This window comes from Vigna unguiculata, chromosome 2 (genome assembly GCF_004118075.2).
Source record: "Vigna unguiculata cultivar IT97K-499-35 chromosome 2, ASM411807v1, whole genome shotgun sequence".
NCBI classification, from domain to species: Eukaryota; Viridiplantae; Streptophyta; class Magnoliopsida; order Fabales; family Fabaceae; genus Vigna; species Vigna unguiculata.
Window position 1 is genome coordinate 24,570,957 of NC_040280.1, and position 20,815 is coordinate 24,591,771.

Genomic DNA, 20,815 nt, shown 5'->3' on the forward strand with positions numbered 1-20,815 from the left:
AATGACAACCAAGCTATCAAAAGCTATCAGCTCAATCACACCCATCAACACAAAATTCACCTTGTTCCCATGATAGATCAAACAGCAAAAGCACAACGACTCCATGATATCAACAAAAATTAAAATATTCTTCAAAACACTGTAAAAGGTAGACATGCTCTCTTGAAAAAGAATAGCTTTAACTTACGATCTCTTGAAAAAGGCCGAAACAAACAACCAAAAACTGGAATGGCAGCCATGACCGGGAGTGAAACTCGTAAGATGAAGAATAAGAATATTGAGAACTTGCATGATGTTCGTTCACATTTATGATTATTAATATATACATGATCTAGACAGTAAAAATACCCTATTTTACTTGGCTCCTATCTCCACTCCTCCACCCACAGATTTGGTGAGAATTGTGCCTAGCTGGTTCTACAACTCCATGAAGCTTCCCAACTTGATTATCTCAAAATTCATACTGAGCTACTACCCAAAAAGAAAAGACATTATCATTATTTTACAGAAACAGCTACCGGGAAGGCTTAAAATATCCCAGAGCAGCACAACTTACACAGAGCTAGCTAGCTAGCTAACATGCATAACCACAATTCATATAATCTCAACTCAACTCAACGCCGCAAAGTGCACACCCGTTATCATCGTACATCCCCAACCTTAGCCGACAGGGCCGAACGAAGCTGCTCCTGCGTGTAAAACCTACTCCCCATCTTCACCGTCGCTTGCTGGATCATCAAATCGTTAACTACCGACACGCTGGCGTGGTGAACGTCCAAGTCCAACTCCATCAGCGCCGCCATCAACCTCGCCGCGGGGTGGTTCTTCTTGCTGCATTGGATCCTTATCATCGCGTCCCATCCAATAATCTTAACGTCGATGTCCAAGTCAATCAACGCCTGATTCGACGACTTAATGTTACTATTACCCGCGTGTTTCATATGATTAGAAGAAACGTTGTCGCTTGATTTCTCGAGTTCCTTCTTCACTCCTTCAAGTTGCTTCTGCAACCCATCTTTATCTGATTCCAGAGTTTGAAGCTTGGACTTCAGCTCCGTTATGTAAGATATTGCATCACCGAGAAGCGACGCTTTGTCCATCTTGGACACGTTGGGAACCACAGCACGAAGCGCGTAGAACCTCTGATTCAGTTTCTCCCTCCTCTGCCTCTCCGCTTCCACGTGGTTCAACGGTTCCTCTCTTCCGTTCGCCGGCTTCCGCCCTCTCTTCCGGGGACGCTTCTCCGGCTCCACAACAGGGTCCTTTACCACTGACGCTTCCAGATCCGAGTGGTCGGAATCGCCGCCACCGGCAGACTTCAAATTAGTGGCCGGAAGAATCGCGCGGGAGGTGAACGAAAGCATTCCGTCGTCGTTGCTGCCTCGCGAATTCGGTGACCTTCGCTTCCCGTTGTTGTTATTGTTGTTATCATCCGCAACAGCAACAAACGGTGATTGACCAGAGAAGAAATTTGAATTTGAATTGGAATTACCATTGACGCCCCCGCCCCCGCCCCCGCCGCCGTAAGAGGTTCTCTTGCTATCGCTGAAGCTGAGAATCTCGCAGGATTCGGGCTTCAAGGAATTCTGATTGTTAGTATTGGCACTCTTGGGGTCAAAACCGTACTCAGAGAAGTTCAATTCTCTGGAGAACACGCTCTGGTTCTGTGGAACAGCGTGGATAGAGCTTGGGGTTTCGGTTAAGGTACTGGAACCGGGGGTTTGAATAGAACTCTCCAACTGCATCGTCTTTGAAATCCCGTGAGTACTGTTATGAGGGGGAACAGAAACGGATACAGAAGGGGTAGCTGCGACAGTGTTAATGGAATCCCTAACTTCAGGATCGTTGAGCCAGAGCGTGGAGGGGTCGTTTTCTCCTTGATCGGCGCTGTTAGCAGGCCAAGAAGAACCCATATCGAAGTTGTTGTTGCTAAAATTGAAGAGCACCTTGACCTTGTTCATCAGATCCGGGTTCTGGTAAATTAACTCGGTAGACCCCAGCTCAACGACGCCGTTTGCGGAGGGTATGCAGACTAGGGTTTGGAGGCCAAAGACTTGTCCTTGGCGGGCTCTCTCGCAGGGGGAGGCGGAGAGGCGGTCGCAGCCGGTGACCCAGACGGGGTTGGAATTGAAGAAGGCCTGGCCGGGCAAGCCGGCGCCGTTGACGAAGGACTGGGTCATGGAGACAAGGAAGAACCACTCGGTGTCTGTGACCTCCTCGTCTACGTCGTCGGAGGCGGTGGCGGAAGAGCCGGAGATGAGGGAGTTGAGCTCGCGGAGGACCTTCTTGCGGTGGTCCTGCTCGGCGGCGGAGGTGGCTTTAGCTTTGGCCTTGGCCTTGGCCTTGTCATCGTCGCCTTTGTAGTAACCGTCGCCCCAGCCAAGGAGCGTAGAGCCTGAATAGTCGTAAGAGGACTGCCAAAAGATAGCGTAGGTCCAGCTCTCCCTGGCGCCCTCGATGAGGGCCTGGAGGCGGTGCTGGAGCGTGTCCTGGTTGAAGACGGCGGCGGATTGCGGCGGCGCTGGTGGAGGCCATATGGAGGAGAGATCGGAGGAGGACATGAAAGCCTCCATAACAGAGGAGTTATCGTCCGTCCAGAGATTCATCCACTCGCTGACGCTGAGTTGTTGTTGATGATGTTGGTGATGGAGTAGTAGTGATTGGGGTTTGGCGTTTGGAGAATTGAAATTGGGTTGGATTGAGAAGGCAGAAGTGGAGAGAAAAAAGGAAGAGAAAAGGGGATAAACACAGAAAGCTAGCTGCTACCCAACAAGAGAGAATGCATTTGGGTTTCGAATTTATTTGGAGTGCATTTAGGGTGAATTTTAGTAGTGTTTCGTTTCGAGAGGACTAACTGAGAGTGAGCAAGTGCGAGCCTTCCGCGAAACCCAAACGCCCACACCGAGTTTTTCGTAAACACGCCGCGTTCTTTTTTACTGCTTTAATATAAATTTATTTACTAATTATTTTTTTTATTATTAATACATAATTCTTCCACACTATTAACTTCTTTTAAAGTAATTTCTTTAAACAAGTTATATCGAATTACCAAATTCAAATACTCCCTTATCATTACACCACCAAACTTAAAGATAGTGTTGTTTTAAGAGCTATGAGTCTTAAATGCGTATCCTATGGATTACTTTTATATCAAAATACTTTTATTTAAAAGAGAGTTTTAGAAAAAAAAATATTACATATAAGGATAATTTTAAAAAATTAATACATATTTATTGTTATCAATTGAATTAGCATTGTTTAACCCCGATGAATTAAGCAACTGAGTCTTATATTTAATAATAACTGAAGTATTAAAATATATTTCAATCTAATTTTAGACAAGTGTTATCTTAATGAATATTAAAAAACACCTGGTTAAGAGGTTTAATATCTTTCATTAAATAATCTTAGTTGATAAATAGTAAATATTAATTATATTTACCACAATAAACATTTTATTTTATCTGTACGGAAATAATTTTAAAGAATTTAAGATTATAGTTGTATAACAAAAAGAATAGTGGGGGGTGGGGTAAAGTAGGACCTGCTTCATCTTGATTTTCACAATTATTTTTGTTTTGTCTTGTTTTTCTTATAATTTTGTGGACGACACAAAAGTCTGCATTCCACCTGTAAATTGTCTTTCTCTCTGGTGCTTCGTGGGATTGACAACCCACACATCAATTCAAAAGTGATGTGGCTTTAAAACCATATAATAATAATATATTAAAAAAATATCTCCATCACATATATATCTTTTATATTTTATTTTACCTTTGTATTTTAAAAATAAAAGATATATATATATATATATTTCTATATTACTTTTAATTATATTTTATAATTGAAAAAGTAAACAGAAATAATTCAAATGATATATATATATATATATAGGACGTAACTCATTTTACTTAAGAGTGTAACACAAGTCTCAGCGTCACTTTTGTGACCTGGCCTACTTGGTCTCTACCCATGAACAATTGATACAACTTGCAACAATCTCCCCCTCAATAATTGTCCTACTAAGAATTCTACTTGGATTATGACTTGACCCACCTGGCCTCCGTCACGGGACAAATTGTGCAACTTACAACAATTAATGTTGGGCTGATAAAAATAATATGTCTTGAAAAGTCTCACATCGCTTAGGATAATGGATTCTAAGTCCATGATGTTTTTTGCCCGGATTCAAAGAAACTCCAAGCTTGTATTTGACTATTCTTTCTCTTTCTTATTTCTTATACTCTTGTAATAAGAACGTTGTGTGAGTGTAATTGGGGTCAAAGGACATGAGAGAGTTGTTTATATGTTTTCTTGTGTTTATTTTATTTCAGCAGCTTTAAAGAATTCAACAACTTCTACAAAGATTAAGGCATTGTTAGACATTATGTTGTCCTTATGCTTCACAAAATAATAGGGTAACTAAAAGGATGAATAACATCCCATTAGAGAGAGCAAGGAGTATATTGTCTTGTTCTAGATTGGATTAAAAACATTAGATTGAGATTTTCCAGCACAACATCCTTCTTTGGCAATCAATCTTCATATACAACTAATGGTTTCAATACTCCTATATTAAGGTGTGATTTGGTAAACCAATAAATTGTTTGATGTTAAAGGTGTTTTGTTGTTCAATATAATAATATCTCGAAAACAATGGTGTTCCTGCGGAGAACAAATAAGAGATGTCAGACATAAGTGTTACCTTACTTCAATCCGCAATCTTCTCAGTAGGCTTCCTTCCAGTTGACATATATTATCTGCTGGTGTCTCGGCTTGGACCAATTTGAACCCAAGAGGGGTTACCTGTGGAGAAGGCTACGACGCTCAAGTCAACAAAGAATTCTCAAGAAAGTCAAATCTCGTGATTAAGGGATTAATGAATGTGTACCTTTAATTCGTGAGATCCATGTATATTTATAGATTATTTATGTCTAACCACGTCGTAGGTTGGGCTTTTGATTGGCCCACAGATGGGCCCAGGCCCTACAGTTTGATTATTGTGGGCCCTAAGGGCCTGGTTAGTAGTGTTTTAGGTCTATCAAGTTCTTGTTTGATTTTCTTAAGTTAGCGGCTTAGGCCGCTTACTCTCGCTTGTTCAACATACATGATGATTGTTTGCATCCTTGAGGGGTTATGTAGGCGGATCTCATGGTTATAGTTAGGTTAGGCCGCCTAGGTGTAGTACACCAGTCCCCCAGCCTGTGTCGGTGTATCTATAGCGGCAAAGGATGAGAAGTGTTGGTGTGTTGTGTTAGGCCGCCTAGGTGTAGTATACCAGTCCCCCAACCTTTAAGTGTGATGAACAGTGTTAAGGCTTGGAATATAAATAGGTTTGTGGGAGGTGGAGGGGTGGCAAATGTCAGAGGTCTTTTGCGCGTACAATAAAAGTGTAACCTATTTTACTAAACATTTTTATAAAGATAGTAGTTGAAACTACATAACTTAGCAAACAAATAAATCAAATATCCAAACTATTAAAACATTATTAAACACATTCAAATAAATTAATTGTCAACCTACATTATTATAAGTAATAAGAGATTATAATAAAAAAATTGTGAAAATTTATATGAAAAACTAATAAAGCATTGGATCAACTCACCTTCAATCTGGCTCAAACATGTTTAACTTGTATGTTAAGTGATTCAAGTTCAATTTGACTTACATTTAAAAATCACTCTATTTTTTCAACCCAACTCAGCTCAAACTCGTGGTGGACAAGGTCAGTTCACATGTTATAACTCATTTTGGCATCTCCAATGGATTGAAAGTGAAATTATTCAAACTCTTACTATTGTACATAAATAGTAATTTGTGAGTACGAATGTGACTTTTGATGAATGTTCTCTGCTAAGTTGTGAAGAAAGTTCAAGTCCAAAAAGTGATTCAAAATGTGAAGAACATTAAAACATTTCAACATTCTCTTGTTATGGTTAAGAGTAATTACATTGGTAGCTATAAAAGTCAAAAACAATATAATGTTGATTCTTATATTACTTCTTTGATGTGACATAAATGATCACTATGAGAAAATATTTCGTAACAATCAATATTAGTGGTAAAAAGTTGTTAGTCAGTATAGTGATCAATCTATATACAAATTTACAAAATAAAAAATTATTGGTTACTAAAATATTCACTATTATAAATAAAAATTTATAATTGGTCACTATTAATTAGAGACTAATTTAGAAATGAATTCCTTTGGTAGCAGAAACCTTATTAGCTAATGTTTAGTGACTAATTTTCTTTGGTTGCTAAATTTTATAAACAAAATTAGAGACCAATTATAATTTTTTATTCATAATGGTATTATTTTAATAACCAATAATTTTGTTAGATTATAAATTGGTATCTAAATTGATCACTATAATGACGAATAACTTTTGATCTATAAAATTAGTTGTTAATGAGACATTTTCGTATGGTAGATTATAGTAATATATTTTTAGTAAATAAGTTCATAAATGTTCTTCTTTCATAAATTTTGAAAGATATATAACACAAATTACTACAATGTTTCATAATTTTCATTATAAGAAAGAAGAAGAGATGAAAGAGACTGAATTGTCAAAAAATATCATATACAAAAAAGAAAATGAGAAATATAAAAAAAAATTGAAAAAATAAATAGAACTATAGAAAGAAAATTGTAAGTAATGGAAATTAAATTAAAATAAAATTGAATTTTTTATTTATAATAAAAAGTAAAATTTAACTGAATTTATTATTATAATTATTATACATATTTTCTTATATTAATTTTGGATAGATGGATATATTAATTATTGTTGTTGCTATTATTAGTGTTATTAATATAAGTGATGTTGGTTTAGTGAAAATTGTATAATTAAGTCATAGAAAACAAATTAAAATTAGTCCACATACAAGGCATAAGGGAATTTACTGCTTGCAGACAAGGAAAAAAAAACATTTTTTCAAATTGAAATGAGGACATTTTCGTTATTTTGCATAAAATGAACAGGAAACACTCTTGAATCTTGGCATAATGAACGGATGCATCTACCTCCCTCTCACGGAAATTTGCACTCTCAAATTTTTTCACAATCATAGATCCAAACGGAAGTGTTAATTGCAAATTCATCCTTCCACAACAACATAGACGGTACCACCATGACTAGAAACAAACATACCCTTTAAGAGTGAGAGTGTGTGTCGTAACTTATAATTCTCCTTATACCAACACACCTTTTGAAAGTTCTCTCTAGGTTTGGGTTACCCTAGGTTTTACAGGTTTTTTTTTAGGGTTTGGCATGAATTTAGTTTCCTGTTTGATGATGGAGACATGGGGTCTCCTTTTAGAATTCTATCTTCATGGTATGCCTCTACTTTGGTATGATCTCTTTGGTATACAATTAATATAATTACAGCATCCAAGTTAAGAATTTATTTTACTTTACTTCAATTTTATATGAACAGACAGTAATTGGGTATGAAATTATTATATAATTAATTGTTTTAATAATTTTTTTTCTAAAATTAAAAAAAACACTTATGGAATATTTATAAAGCATATATGATTGAATATTCTATAGAAACATTGATTCCACAATTATTTTATCCAAGTTCCATCAGGAAAAGGTTGGCCATGACAAATAAAAGGTGGGGTCGTAATCTACCAATAAATAAGAATAGTCATCTCCAAATAGTCTCTCTCAAACACAAAAATAAAAAAAAATAAAAAATCTTTTTTATTCTCACATGTTTGGGTGAAAAACTAAAATTAGGAGCAGAAAAAAGAATGATGAAAAAGGACTTGACAAAGAAAAAGTTAGGGTCTTGGTAGTATTGTAGTAAACTGTTGTATTAAAAAAAAACTTATTTGCATACTAATATATATATATATATATATATATATATATATATATATATATATATATATATATGACTAAATAAGTAGACAATTTTTTCAAAGATTCATTTATGTAAAAATTTTCATCTTAGTTGATGCACTCATTTATTTTAGTTTAAATCAGAACGAAGAAAGCCACGGATAAAAAGAATATGGCTAAAAAATAAAAAATTTAAATAACAAAAAATAAAATGTTAAAACTTGTTTTGGATAAAGAAATTTAGAAAAAACATATACAAACTTTTTAAAAATGTCACCTGCACAAAAAATATACTAAAATGAAAATAAATTATAGTTTTTATATATATTAGTGTACAGACACGCGTTATCATGTCTATGTGTACATATTTTTTTAATATACGTAATATCATATTAATAGGTAATGATAATGTAATGTTATTAAGTTAATATATAAAATAAAATTATATATATTTATTAAAAATAAAGTGAAATATATAAGAAAAGATGAGAGAATAACGTTGATAAATAGAAAAAAGAAAATAGTAGAGATAAATGATTTTATAAAAAAAATTGTAAAAGCAACGATCAATTTTCAAAAATTTAATAAATAATTATATTTTAAAGGGTAAAATTGATATTTTGAAATATAGACACAAAAGAGGAAATCTCTTTATATATTACTAGCGTCCACACAGGCGCGATATAACGTCTGTGTGTACGCAATTTTTAGATATGAATGATTGTATGTTAATAGGTGATAATAGTGTAATATTATTAAGTTAATATATAAAATAAATTTGTATTTATTAAAAATAAAGTGAAATGAATAGAGAAATTAATTGTTGATGAATAAAAAAAAGATAAACAGTTTTATAGAAAATAAGTAAAAATAACCATTAATTTTAAAAAATTTAATAAATAATTATATTGTAAAGGATAAAATTGGTATTATGAAATAAAGAGGGAACCATCTTTATATATTGTTATAGATTATAGATTAAACAAAAATTGGGCGACAAAATCATTTCATAATCAAGAAAATATATATATATATATATATATATATATATATATATTATGTTTTAATAACTTTATATTTTATTATTAATCATCAAAATCTTATAAATATATGCTTTATATTTTCATGAAATAAATAATTAAATAAATAGTTTTGGTATTTTGTGAAAATATTTTAATTAATTTTTATTTCGAAATACACTTTTTATGATTTCTAATGATTTTTTATTTTAATTTATATTTATATTTATATTTTTTAAATTACTTTTTATATTAAACTATTTTATAATTTTTTAGTTGGTTTCATTAATTAATTTTTTTTTTAATTCCACACCTTCTTACTTTCTCAAATCTATCTCCCATCTAGTGCTTATTTGTTCTGTTTCTTTTTCTTTTACTTCCTAAATTTCCTTTATAGTTTTGTAAGTTTTAAAATTTCAATATATCACCTAAAAGGATTTTATTGTAGCTTTGAGACTTGAACAGAAATCTGGAAGACGTCCCAGAAAATTATTTAGTTCATGAATCAAACAACACTTTAATACTAATCACTGTATATACCTAAAAAATTGAAGTTGTATTATTACACAATATAAATTTATATTTTTTTAGATAAACTCCAAATAATTTCATAAGTATTTTTATGAAAAAAGTAAAGTAAAAAATAATAGTTTTTTTCACAATTAGTTCAATTTATTCACAAAAATAATAATTAAGATTTGTTATTTTTTTTCTCTGATGTTTATTAAATTTTATTTGATTTTGTGAGTAAAGAGGAAAGAGTAAGGAATAGGATCCGGTACCAACGAGTATCCATAAATGGGTAGTTGTGAAGAGGATGAACACTCAAAATGGCATAAGCGTGACGCACAGTGTCAGACACAGTCTCACACTGACTTAAAGAGGCCAATCATTTCTCACTTTTAATTACACGCAAATTTGAAAAAAAAAAAACACACACACACACACAGCTGCACCCACGCACCTCACGTGTTTCATATTTTCACCCCCCTTCCCTTTATTCTCATCTTGCACGCGGAACATCTTCTTAATTTCTTTTATTATATTAAGTTGTTTTCAGCCGCCGCGTGTGTTCCATTCCGTTGCCAAAAGTCAAAGCATTCCAACTTGGCGGTGCTGTGCCCAATGAATGTGGACTTCTCCGTACACTTTCTCTTTCTTCTCGTTTCCTCAAACTTCAAACCACACGCATTAGTTGCCCCGTCACTTCACGCCTCCCAACACACCCCATAATATATAATAATATAAAAATAATACATAATTTCAGATATTTCTTCATTTCTACGAATCCTCATACTTCACACCAATTATTTAATATCTTAATCCATCTTATCGTTAACATAATCTAACACTAAGCTATTTTGTTTTAATAAATTATTGTCTAAGACCAGTTTATGACTGGAATTATTCCATGCAGTATCCATGTTTTAATTGTGTTCCATTCTTACACAGTCGATGATCATCAGCAGCATTAAGAAAGTAAATAAATAGAAAGGTTAAAAAGGTTGTCTTTCTGTGTAGCTGAGTCACCATTTTCTGTAGTTACTACTATAATATAAAACTATTAAAATTTACTGTTTCTGTACTTGTATTATTTTTCTAAATAATCTGAAACTTTCAAAGAAGACAGTTGCACCAATTATGCAAAATATCCACTTTTGGATCGTCATTTTCTTTCAGACATGAGTGTCTGGAGGTCTGTCTTCTAAATCCAAGTTTGATGCTTGAGTCATGTGTGTTTGTTGCTATACCATAACATGATTAAAGTTTTAAGGTTTGATTTGTTTAAGATTCTACACTAACCAAAGATAAAATATTTATAGTATAATTGAATGAAAATATATTTTATAAATCAATAATATAAGATTGAATAAGACTTATAGTCCACTTTTTAACACCATATCACAATTATGAGTTAGAGTATATACTACTAGTGAGTTTTTGTTTGTTTAGTTTACTGTCTCATCTATTATCGAAATATTTGTTATTTGTTAAGATTTATCATATCACTCATTATCGAACTATCCATTAATATCTAATTTTATACTTAATATCATATGATTCAGTACAAGAAGAGTATGTTGATCGAAAATTTCACATTAAGTATAAATAAAACGATTTTGTAATATATATATATATATATATATATATATATATATATATATATATATATATATATGTGTGTGTGTGATCCTTATTATAAAATTAAGACTTTTTTATATATAAACTAATACATAAAAAAAAAAAAACTAAGACAAAAACAATAAAAAGGTACGAGTGGACGGTGTCGATTAGAAATAGTACATTGAGGGTGAGGGGTGATATTGCATGTCTCCCACGTTTGAGTTAGTAGGAACATATGGGGAAGAGGTTGATGTAGCAGGGTGAAGTTGAAGAGAGAAAGTAACACAAAATTTGGGTCAACCACGTGAAGGGTGCTGATGGTTCCCTACAATGTGTTAAAAAATGCGACCCCGCGTAAGACTTAGTGGTCACTAACTACACACTACATTTTTTTTTTTCATATAAAAAGAAACACACAAACTAATCAATTTTCTTTGTCCCTGAAAATAGTTTTGCCATGTTTTTGACATCATATTACCTCTTCTTCAACTTTAGAAATAATAAACAAGAAAAAAGGGTACACTTGAAAAAAAAATGAATTGATTAATTATTGTTAAAGGTAAAAAATACAATGTGGTACTTTTATAACAGATCTACGTCAAGTTCGAACCGAGTAAGACATTTTGAGAAAGTGCACGGGCGAAGGGAACCGTGACATGGCTTAATGCACGTGACCTTTTGAGTAAAAATATAAATAATATTTTTTTGTTTGAATTAAATTTGTTATAGTGTATCAAAATCATATTTTTTTTATTAAGCATGTTTTGATACGTGTAAAAATTAATGAAATTATGAAAATATAAATTTATACTTTAGTTAAAATCTTTATAATTTTTTTTATAAATAAGTATTTAAAATGATACATACATTACATAATAATATAAAAAAAATTGCAATTCTTAATCATCCTATTTAAGCTGATAATACAATGAAGCTACCTATAATTTAAAATTCTTATAATAAAATATCTTTTAAATAGGCTTTCATGTAATACAGGCTAAATCTTTAAGAAAATGTCTATAACAAGTAATTGACCAGATTCATGCATTGTTTATTTAAAACATGTCGAACTTAGGTATACTAAAATTTGACTCCGTTTCTTCTGTTTTTCACCAGTAGTTATAACAACCAAAATGCTAGAAATAAAATATGGTAAATCTCACGCCTAAAACTTAATTAATCCTTCTCTTAATTTAAAGTGTTCAAGCAATGGTAGCATTAAATGTTTCATTTAAATAAACTATAAAGCTTTCTTGAAGGGAAAGCGATCCACGTGAGTTTAAAATTCTAACTTAAAAATTGCAGTCTTAATTAAAAAAAAAAAAAACTAAAATATTTCTCTCGTTATTTTTTTTAATTATGTTCATAAATTTGTAGTAATTAATAGTAACAAATTTAGACATAAATATAATGATATATTTGCACACCCCTCAACAAAATTATATTTCTTTGATATAATTTATGTGATATTTAATTATTGTTGTTACTACTATGAAGTAAGACATTGTTCTAAGAAGCCTATTGTTAGATTTAATAGAAGAAGTTTTATTGATAAGATACAACACTAATGAGACCTATACAATCAGTTTATGGGTCTTTATTTTTATATAGTGTTCTATTTTTTTATTTTTAGCAAATGTGAGACTTAGACTCATATTTGAATTCCTAACAATCTTTCCTTCAAGAGTGAATTCTTTCAACCAACATTGGTATTTCTCTCTCTTGAGCTAATCGAGTACCCCTTTTTTTGTATCGCCGTTATTCTTAACGGGACTCACTTACCTAATCCACTATCATAAAGATTTTTGATACAAGATCTCGTTTAAATCGGTTACTACACGAACCTGACTCTGATAATCTAAAGGAACTAATTGTCCTATGATTATAAGTTACTATGCTTCTTGCGTCTCCCCAACAAACCTTGGTTAACACCTATATCATAATAAGAAAAAAAAGTCCAATCTGACACATTGCCATGAACGAAACAATGCATAAAAAGTGGTGTAAGGAAGGAAAAAGGGCTAAAAGATGTGATTAGTGAGATTTGACACTAAATTGTTTGGGAAATGGTGGTTAGTGAAGATAAAGAGTGATAATAAAGTTAGATAATATGTGAAATGTGAAAGAGATGTTTGAGGAGGTGAGTCAAGATGAGTCGATAATGGCGATGTGTGGTGCGCAGTTAGACACGTGGACCCCCACGTTCTTCACGCATTCAATTCTGTCGCTACTTAAACCATCAACTTCTCCTCCAACCTCCTTCATTAATACTCTTAATTATCCCTCTTACTTAAATTAAGCCTCATAATTTTTAATATTAATGCTTCTCTGTTTCAAATCCAAGTCATTTTTTAGTGAAGATTTTCTTTCTAATTGTTTTTTTTTTCAAATAAAATTGACTCAAAACGTAGTGCGGAATTTATTCCATTCCATTTCATGGTTTGTGCTAATGATAGTGATATCGTTGCTGTCTTCTCAACAAGGACTGCACAGATTTCAATTGATTCATGTCTAAAAAATATAAAGAATAATTTCTTGTAGAAAAAATACATTAACAAATAAGTCCCAATGTAGAACACACAATAAATTTAAAATGTAATTTAATCCCTGAAATACTAATCAGAAAGTTTCTTATGACAGATAACTTCTCATATTTCCCATACACCTAAAAAATTATTAAATTATGGCCACAATATGTAAATCAAATTTTCATTTTTATACTTTTTATATATTATACAAATTTTAGGTGAATATCTAATTGAAAAGAATAACTCTATATAACAGGTATGACATATGAAATGTTAGGTCCAAAGATTTGCAGCATAACGTAAACCACAAATATACAGCATCAAGTGTAAATACGTGGATTCAGATGTATCACCAAAAATATGCTATTAAAGTACAATCACATTATTTTTTTCAATTACATTTGATACAAGGACAATATCACTACGGTGGGTGTCATCTAAATAGACGCAATGAAAGTGCAAAACATGTCTTTTCTAGCTTAAGAGAGGACCAGACATGTTAACTAACATCAATTGTGTGGCTCAGCTTCACTGGATCCAAACTGTTTTAGATTAAATTGTGATTTTAGTTTTTTATGTTAAAAAATTAATTTTAGTTCCTTTCTTATTTCATATATGTTTATTTCTTTTTGTTTTTAATTAATTAAATATTTCAATTAAAAGAGCACACTTACTTCAAATTATCCACTTTTAACTTTTAGTTTTTACCTGATTTTGTAATTCATAGCCAAATGATAACTTAACTTGGGTACTAAACACGCCTAATATTTTAATATTTCACTTTAAGGCGTTTACAATTTGCCCAATAAGCTGGAGGACGCTCGCTCACTGCTCGTAATATTTTTTTTTTTTACTGATCAACGACTAAAAAACAAAACAGGTCCGAGAAATTAGGCCCATGTCCAATAAAGAGCAAGCTAATGCCTAACATGACACAGACTTATATGCCTGCTACTTACGGTTTTTTTTTTTCAATAGGTATAAGCGTTTTGGTGTTTAGGTAAGTTGTGTTTGTTCTTGGGTCTTTCTTTCTGCACCTTTAAAATTTCTTCTACACCTCCCAACAAAAGTTTAAATAAAAAAATATCCTTTGACCATTTATGTAAAGTCACACACATCACACCTAAAAAATTATTTTCCAATGTTGACTTCTGGTGAAGAATATTTCTGAAAGTCAAAATATATAATCGGAAGTCGACTTCCAAAAGTCAAAATATATAACTCAAAATCGACTTTCGAAAGTCAAAATATATTATCAGAAGTTGACTTTTGGAAGTCAAAATATATTATCAGAAATCGACTTTCGGAAGTTAAAATACATTATTGAAAATCGATTTTCGGAAGTCAAGATATATTACCGGAGTCAAAATTAAATTAAAAAAATTAATTTTTCGTTTTTTTATTTAAAATTTAATAATATTTTATTTTTATTTACTTTTATATGTCTATTTATTTTTTCAGTAAAAATAAAATTATATATATTATTTTATTTTTCAAATATATATTAAAAAATATGAAAACATAAAAAATAAATAAAATAAAAAATAATAAACTAAAAAAAATATTTAGAAAACATAAACTTTAAATAAAATTAAAAATAGTTAAAACAAAATTAATATATTTTTAATATAAAGTTTAAGTATTTTTAATTTAATTTATTTTTTAATTATTTTTAATATATATTTAAAAAATAAAAAATAAGATATATATATATATATTAAACTAAAAAATAAAATTTAAAATCAAAACTTTAAATTAAAAAAATTAAATGAAAGAGAAAGAATATATACATATATATATATATATATATATATATTGGAAGTCGACTTTGGTAATATATTTTAACTTCTGGAAGTTAATTTTCAGTAATATATTTTGACTTTCGAAAGTTGACTTTGAATAATATATTTTGACTTTTGAAAATTGACTTAGGATTATATATTTTTGGGATGTGATGTCATGAACTTAAATGGTCAAAAGATATTTTTGAGATTTGAAAAAATGATCGAAGATATAGAAGAAATTTTTGCTGTGCAGAAAGAAAGATCCTTTGTTCTTTTATTAAGCTCAATAAAAAAAACCAGCCCGTCAATAAACACAATCTTCAATTTGTTTGCAGAAAAGTTGAGGAGAAAAATTCAAGGAAAAACTAGGAGTGTTCAAAATTTTCAAGATTAATTCAATTGTGTGAAAACTAAATTTGATTCAAAGAACATTTTGCCTGAACTGCATTGATCTGTAAAGCGACAGTTTTGTTAGAATTTTTAAAATATTAAATAAAAGAATATAACACTAACATATTAGGTGAATGTAAGAAGATACTAAAATTATTTGAAAATAATTTTGAGAAAACGTTGTATTTCATTTTTATCATTTCTTTTCTTCTAATTTAAGATTTTAAAGTCAACTCATTTATAAAGTAGAAGGTGAATGGTAGAAACAAAAACAACTATTTTAAAGTTAACTTAACTCCTTCTCTAAAAAGTAATTTAATAGACATTACACTATAAATTCTTTATCACTAAATAATTAAAAATAAACATGACATACAAAAATACCTGAGTCCGAGTTTAAAAGGGACAGCATTTGACACTATAACAAGTTGGTGGACTCAAATAAAACCAAGAGAATACAGAAATTCCATGTCATTTTCTGATTAAAAAAAAGAAGACATAATGAAAGATTTAGTTTTTAACAAAGAAGAAGAAGAAGGAATGACTATAAAAGATGATTGGTTATTTTTGCTCAAAGGAGGAACGTGCTTTCATTCACCAAAACCAAGCAACCCCGTTTACTTGAGAAAGTCACAACCCCCAATTAATTCATTCCATAAATAAACTACTTATCTAAATACCCATTTCCGTTCCCATTTTCTTCATTTCTCTTTCACGTTCCCATGGCCTCGGATGCTTCCTACGACAAGAACAATGTGTTTCGGAAACTCAAGGCAAAGTCTGAAAACAAGGTTAATAATCATCATCCATGTCTTTTCTTATTCCTCATGTGTGTTTCTACTTCACATCCTTCTCTGCATTTTGTTTCAGATGTGTTTCGATTGTAATGCCAAAAATCCAACTTGGGCCTCCGTCACCTATGGGATCTTCCTCTGCATCGATTGTTCCGCTGCACATCGTAGTCTCGGTGTCCATGTCAGTTTTGTCAGGCAAGTTAATGTACATGGATTGTCGTTTTTGCATCTAACGGACATACAATACAACGTTAAAGGGAATTAAGAACATTGATTATGTGTTTGTTTTGTAGATCTACAAACTTAGACATGTGGACTCCAGAGCAATTGAAAACCATGAGCCTGGGAGGAAACAACCGTGCGCGAAATTTCTTTAAGCAGCATGGTTGGACTGATGGTGGTAAAATAGAGGCAAAATATACATCGAGAGGTGCAGAGTTATACAGACAAATTCTTTCTAAGGAAGTAGCAAAAAGTATGACAGATAAGGAGGTAGATTCGCCATCATCACCTACTGCTTCTCCGTTTGAACAAGTTGTTGAAGGAATTTCTCAAGTAAAGACTAATGAATCACCAAATGCTTCGCAAAGTCCTGGGATTCCAGAGAGCCCTTCTTCGCCCAAAGCTTCACACACAACAGTTTCTAATACTGTCAAAAAACCTGTTTCTGTTAAGAAAACAAAAAAAGCTGCGGGACTTGGTGCTAGAAAGCTTTCTGGAAAGGTATACTTTTTATTTGCATTTACATTTCAATAAGGATAATGATATTTTGATTGTTTATTCATATTTCAGGGTTCGTGTTTGTGTGTCTGTGTCGTATTCGTGTACGTACTTCATGGGTTTTATATAATTTGAAAATGTGTTTTTTCTTATTTAAAATTATGCCTATGATACACAGTCATGTGAGTCTCTGTATGAGCAAAAGCCAGAAGAACCACCAACAGCAGCAAAGAAGCATACACTTTCAGGGTCTTCATCTACATCTCGATTTGAGTATGTAGAAAATGACCAATCATTTGATTTGAATTCTAAAGCTAAGGCTCGCTTAGTAAGGCATGTATCCTTGCCAGAGTCATCAAGCGTCTTTGCAGACTTCGTAATGGATAACGGTTCTCCAAAGGAATTTGGGTCAAATTCATCAAAAGACAAAGTAAGACATTCTTAGAAAACTTAACTTTTAGCTACAAAGAATATTTGGTTTGATCTATATAATTTATTTTTTCTCATAACACTTGCATGCATTATCATAAGTATTACTACTAGGAACAATGATACTATGACTTCCATTTTTTGATTTACATTATTTATTCTTTGACGCAACTGAATGTGAACCATTGATTAATGTATCATTATCCTTTTTTATGAAAGAATCAATAATTCATACTAAGTCACTTTAAAAAATAAAAATAAAGGACACGAAGAAAAAAATAGGAGTCATGGTGTAATTTTTCTATTATTAGTGTTGTTTGTTTAATTATAATATTATATTTTTTATTTTATCATGTACATTGTATATGGTAAAACTTTAGGTAAGATTGGAAAACGGCACCATCTACATTTTTTAAATGTCTTTAACATTTTATTCCTAATTTAGTGTTTTTTATTTTGTTTTGATATTTTTTTTACTTGTTTTAGTCTTATAATATTTTATTATATTGAGTTAACCCCTTTAAAAGTATTTTAGATGGACAAGAAACAATTAATCTACTTTTTATAGGGACAAAAACAATAAATAAAATGTGCTTTAGAGAGACCATGAAATAAAATGGAGAAAGACTAACAAAATAAATTTTGTACTAACAAAAAGTTAAAAAAATGATAAAAACCAAAATATGACCATTCTATAGGGACAAAAACCTATTTAAAGCATCATATTTTATTTTTGGAATCTATAATTTTGATTACACATCAAACATTAACATTTACCTCAAATATTATGACATTGAAGGAAATTACACTCTTCAATGTCCATAAACGCATTATACTTCTTTACTCTCATAAACATTTAGTAATTTTTGTGGACTCTAATTTCATTGAATTTATGACAAAAAACCATATTGAATTTTAGTAACTAAAATATTTTATGTTTAAGGATATATTGTGTTTATAATGCATGATCCCATGACATATCCCGTAGACACTAAATATAATTTTTGTATAAGTATCTCATTTTATCTCAAAGCCATGATTAATGTTCGTATATATTTTTTGGTTATTTTCATTTTAATTCGTTTCTTATGTTTTGTCTTGGATTATCACCCTTACTAGATTGAGGAGTCCAATGAAGCAAGAAGGAAATTCTCAAATGCTAGATCAATTTCTTCCTCTCAGTTTTTTGGAAATCAAAACAAAGATGCAAATGATTCAAAAGTTATCCTGTCAAAATTTTCAGTAAGTGTCTCTATTATAATGAATGATTGAAACATCGTCTGAAATTGTTAGAAAAATTAATTGTGAGTTTAAATTTTATATTCGATAGAAATGAAAAAATTGAACATTTAAAAAACAAAACTTACAAAATATTTTTTTTTTTAAGTTTTAGATAAAAATTGATATCAATTCCTTATACATGTTCCATTGTTTTTAAATTTCCATATCTAACTCGAAATATTCATCACAATTTAGATAAAACATGAACATTTATTCCGCTGACATGGAAATGGAACAAAATTAGATAATTTATTTTTCATTTCTTTCATCTTTTAAACGTCATAATGGATACTCTTGTATTTTCAGTCTTCAACTTCCATTTCTAGTGCTGATCTTTTTGGTAACTCGAGAAACAACTCTTCCAATAATGATGCTGATGCTAATGACCTCCTTAATCGACTATCTTTCCGTGTATGTTTTCTGGATTTATAAACTTTATTGTTCATGTCACTAATAATGTTTCTTATGTTCACATCACATATTTCTCTTCTTTTTGTGCTATTTTGTAGGCTTATGAAGACATTTCTTCTCTGAAAAATATTGCTGGTGAGACTGGAAAGAAACTCAGTTTCTTGGCCTCCAATCTGATAACAGATATTCAAGATAGAATAATCTAAGAGTATAAGTTTTGTATATAAACTATCCATTAAATTTGGTGTAGGTGACAACCACCTATGTATCAAATGTAATTATTGTACAACATATAACAATTAAATATTTTTTAACAAGGTGTTTTACATCATTAATGAGGAATTATTTCCAACACAGACTGAAATGTTATCTTGGGAAAATTCTTAATGACATTTAGAAAATTATAATACCCCGCTTTGATTGTTTCCAATTAAAAAAAATAGTATTAACGAAAATTTAAAAGATGAGTAAACTATATATATATATAGTCTATAATAACAAGTTATAATCCATAATTTTACAATTTCCTTTATAAGATAATAAATGTTGTCTTTTTTATTTATTTTTAATTTGTTTGTCGTAGTTTATATTTTATCTTTATATGCATTCATATGTATATTACTTTCACAACTAATAGTTTGTTTTTCATGAACTAGTGATATTTTGACACCACAAAAGACCAAATCATTTGATAATTTCAAATAAGAGTTAATATGTTTTTAGTTTTTTTAACTTATATATGCAAAATTGAAATTTGGTTCCTTTCGAAAACTTCATATAAAATTGATCTAGATACTTTAGTAATACATGGAATAGATCCTCTTTGACTACCGAAAAGTTAATATATAATTTCATTTGAAAAGTTTTTTTTTTTACATGTGTAACAATGATGTTGACGTGGACGTACTTTATTTGACACATGGATTTTTTTTATTAAAAGAAAAACTTTGTGCACATGTGGGAGGTTAAAGAATTTTTTACTAGTGAAGGAACTTTCACTTTTGCCTTGATTAAAATAAAAGTTGAAACTCTAATATTAAATTTGTTGTTGACAATGTCAATGTGCATTTTGAAAGTTTGTCTTGGGTTCGTGTTGTTGCCCTTTAGGTGCAACTTTTGTGGTGAGAGCAGTTAATAATAATTTCACCAATTGTGGACAACATTGTTCAATTGAGAAAGGTAGATTTTTTTTTGTGTGTGAATTTTTGTAGAAAAAATGGACTTCAAATATGGTGGTGAGTTCAAATTGTGGTGGAAGCCGAGGAAGGGAAACATGAACAAAAATTTAAAACTACTTAATCTTGTTACAAATGTTGTAAAGTTAACAAATTTAAAGAGACAGTGTGAAAATAAAAAAGAAAAACACGAAAAACAAGATGTGCAGTTCACCTTTTTCTTTCTTCACATGTTTGAACAAATTTGTATAGAAAATGTGTGAAATGTCTTAAAAATATTTATATTATATCATAAAACTTTATA

General features: G+C 30.7%; 2 protein-coding genes across 2 annotated transcripts; one reads left to right on the forward strand and one right to left on the reverse strand.

Annotated features, from left to right (window-relative positions):
- Positions 1 to 248: 248 nt before the first annotated feature.
- Positions 249 to 2,809, reverse strand: LOC114169516 (transcription factor MYC2-like). Its single transcript, XM_028054703.1, has one exon. The coding sequence runs from the start codon at positions 2,604 to 2,606 to the stop codon at positions 642 to 644; it is 1,965 nt and encodes a 654-aa protein (XP_027910504.1). The 5' UTR covers positions 2,607 to 2,809; the 3' UTR covers positions 249 to 641.
- A 13,603-nt stretch (positions 2,810 to 16,412) lies between these two features.
- On the forward strand, positions 16,413 to 19,614 carry LOC114174737 (probable ADP-ribosylation factor GTPase-activating protein AGD9). Its single transcript, XM_028059587.1, has 7 exons — positions 16,413 to 16,492; positions 16,572 to 16,714; positions 16,753 to 17,218; positions 17,394 to 17,645; positions 18,764 to 18,886; positions 19,232 to 19,336; positions 19,435 to 19,614. Exons 1-7 carry the CDS (start codon positions 16,424 to 16,426, stop codon positions 19,540 to 19,542), a joined length of 1,266 nt encoding a protein of 421 aa, XP_027915388.1. The 5' UTR covers positions 16,413 to 16,423; the 3' UTR covers positions 19,543 to 19,614.
- The last annotated feature ends 1,201 nt before the right edge of the window (positions 19,615 to 20,815 follow it).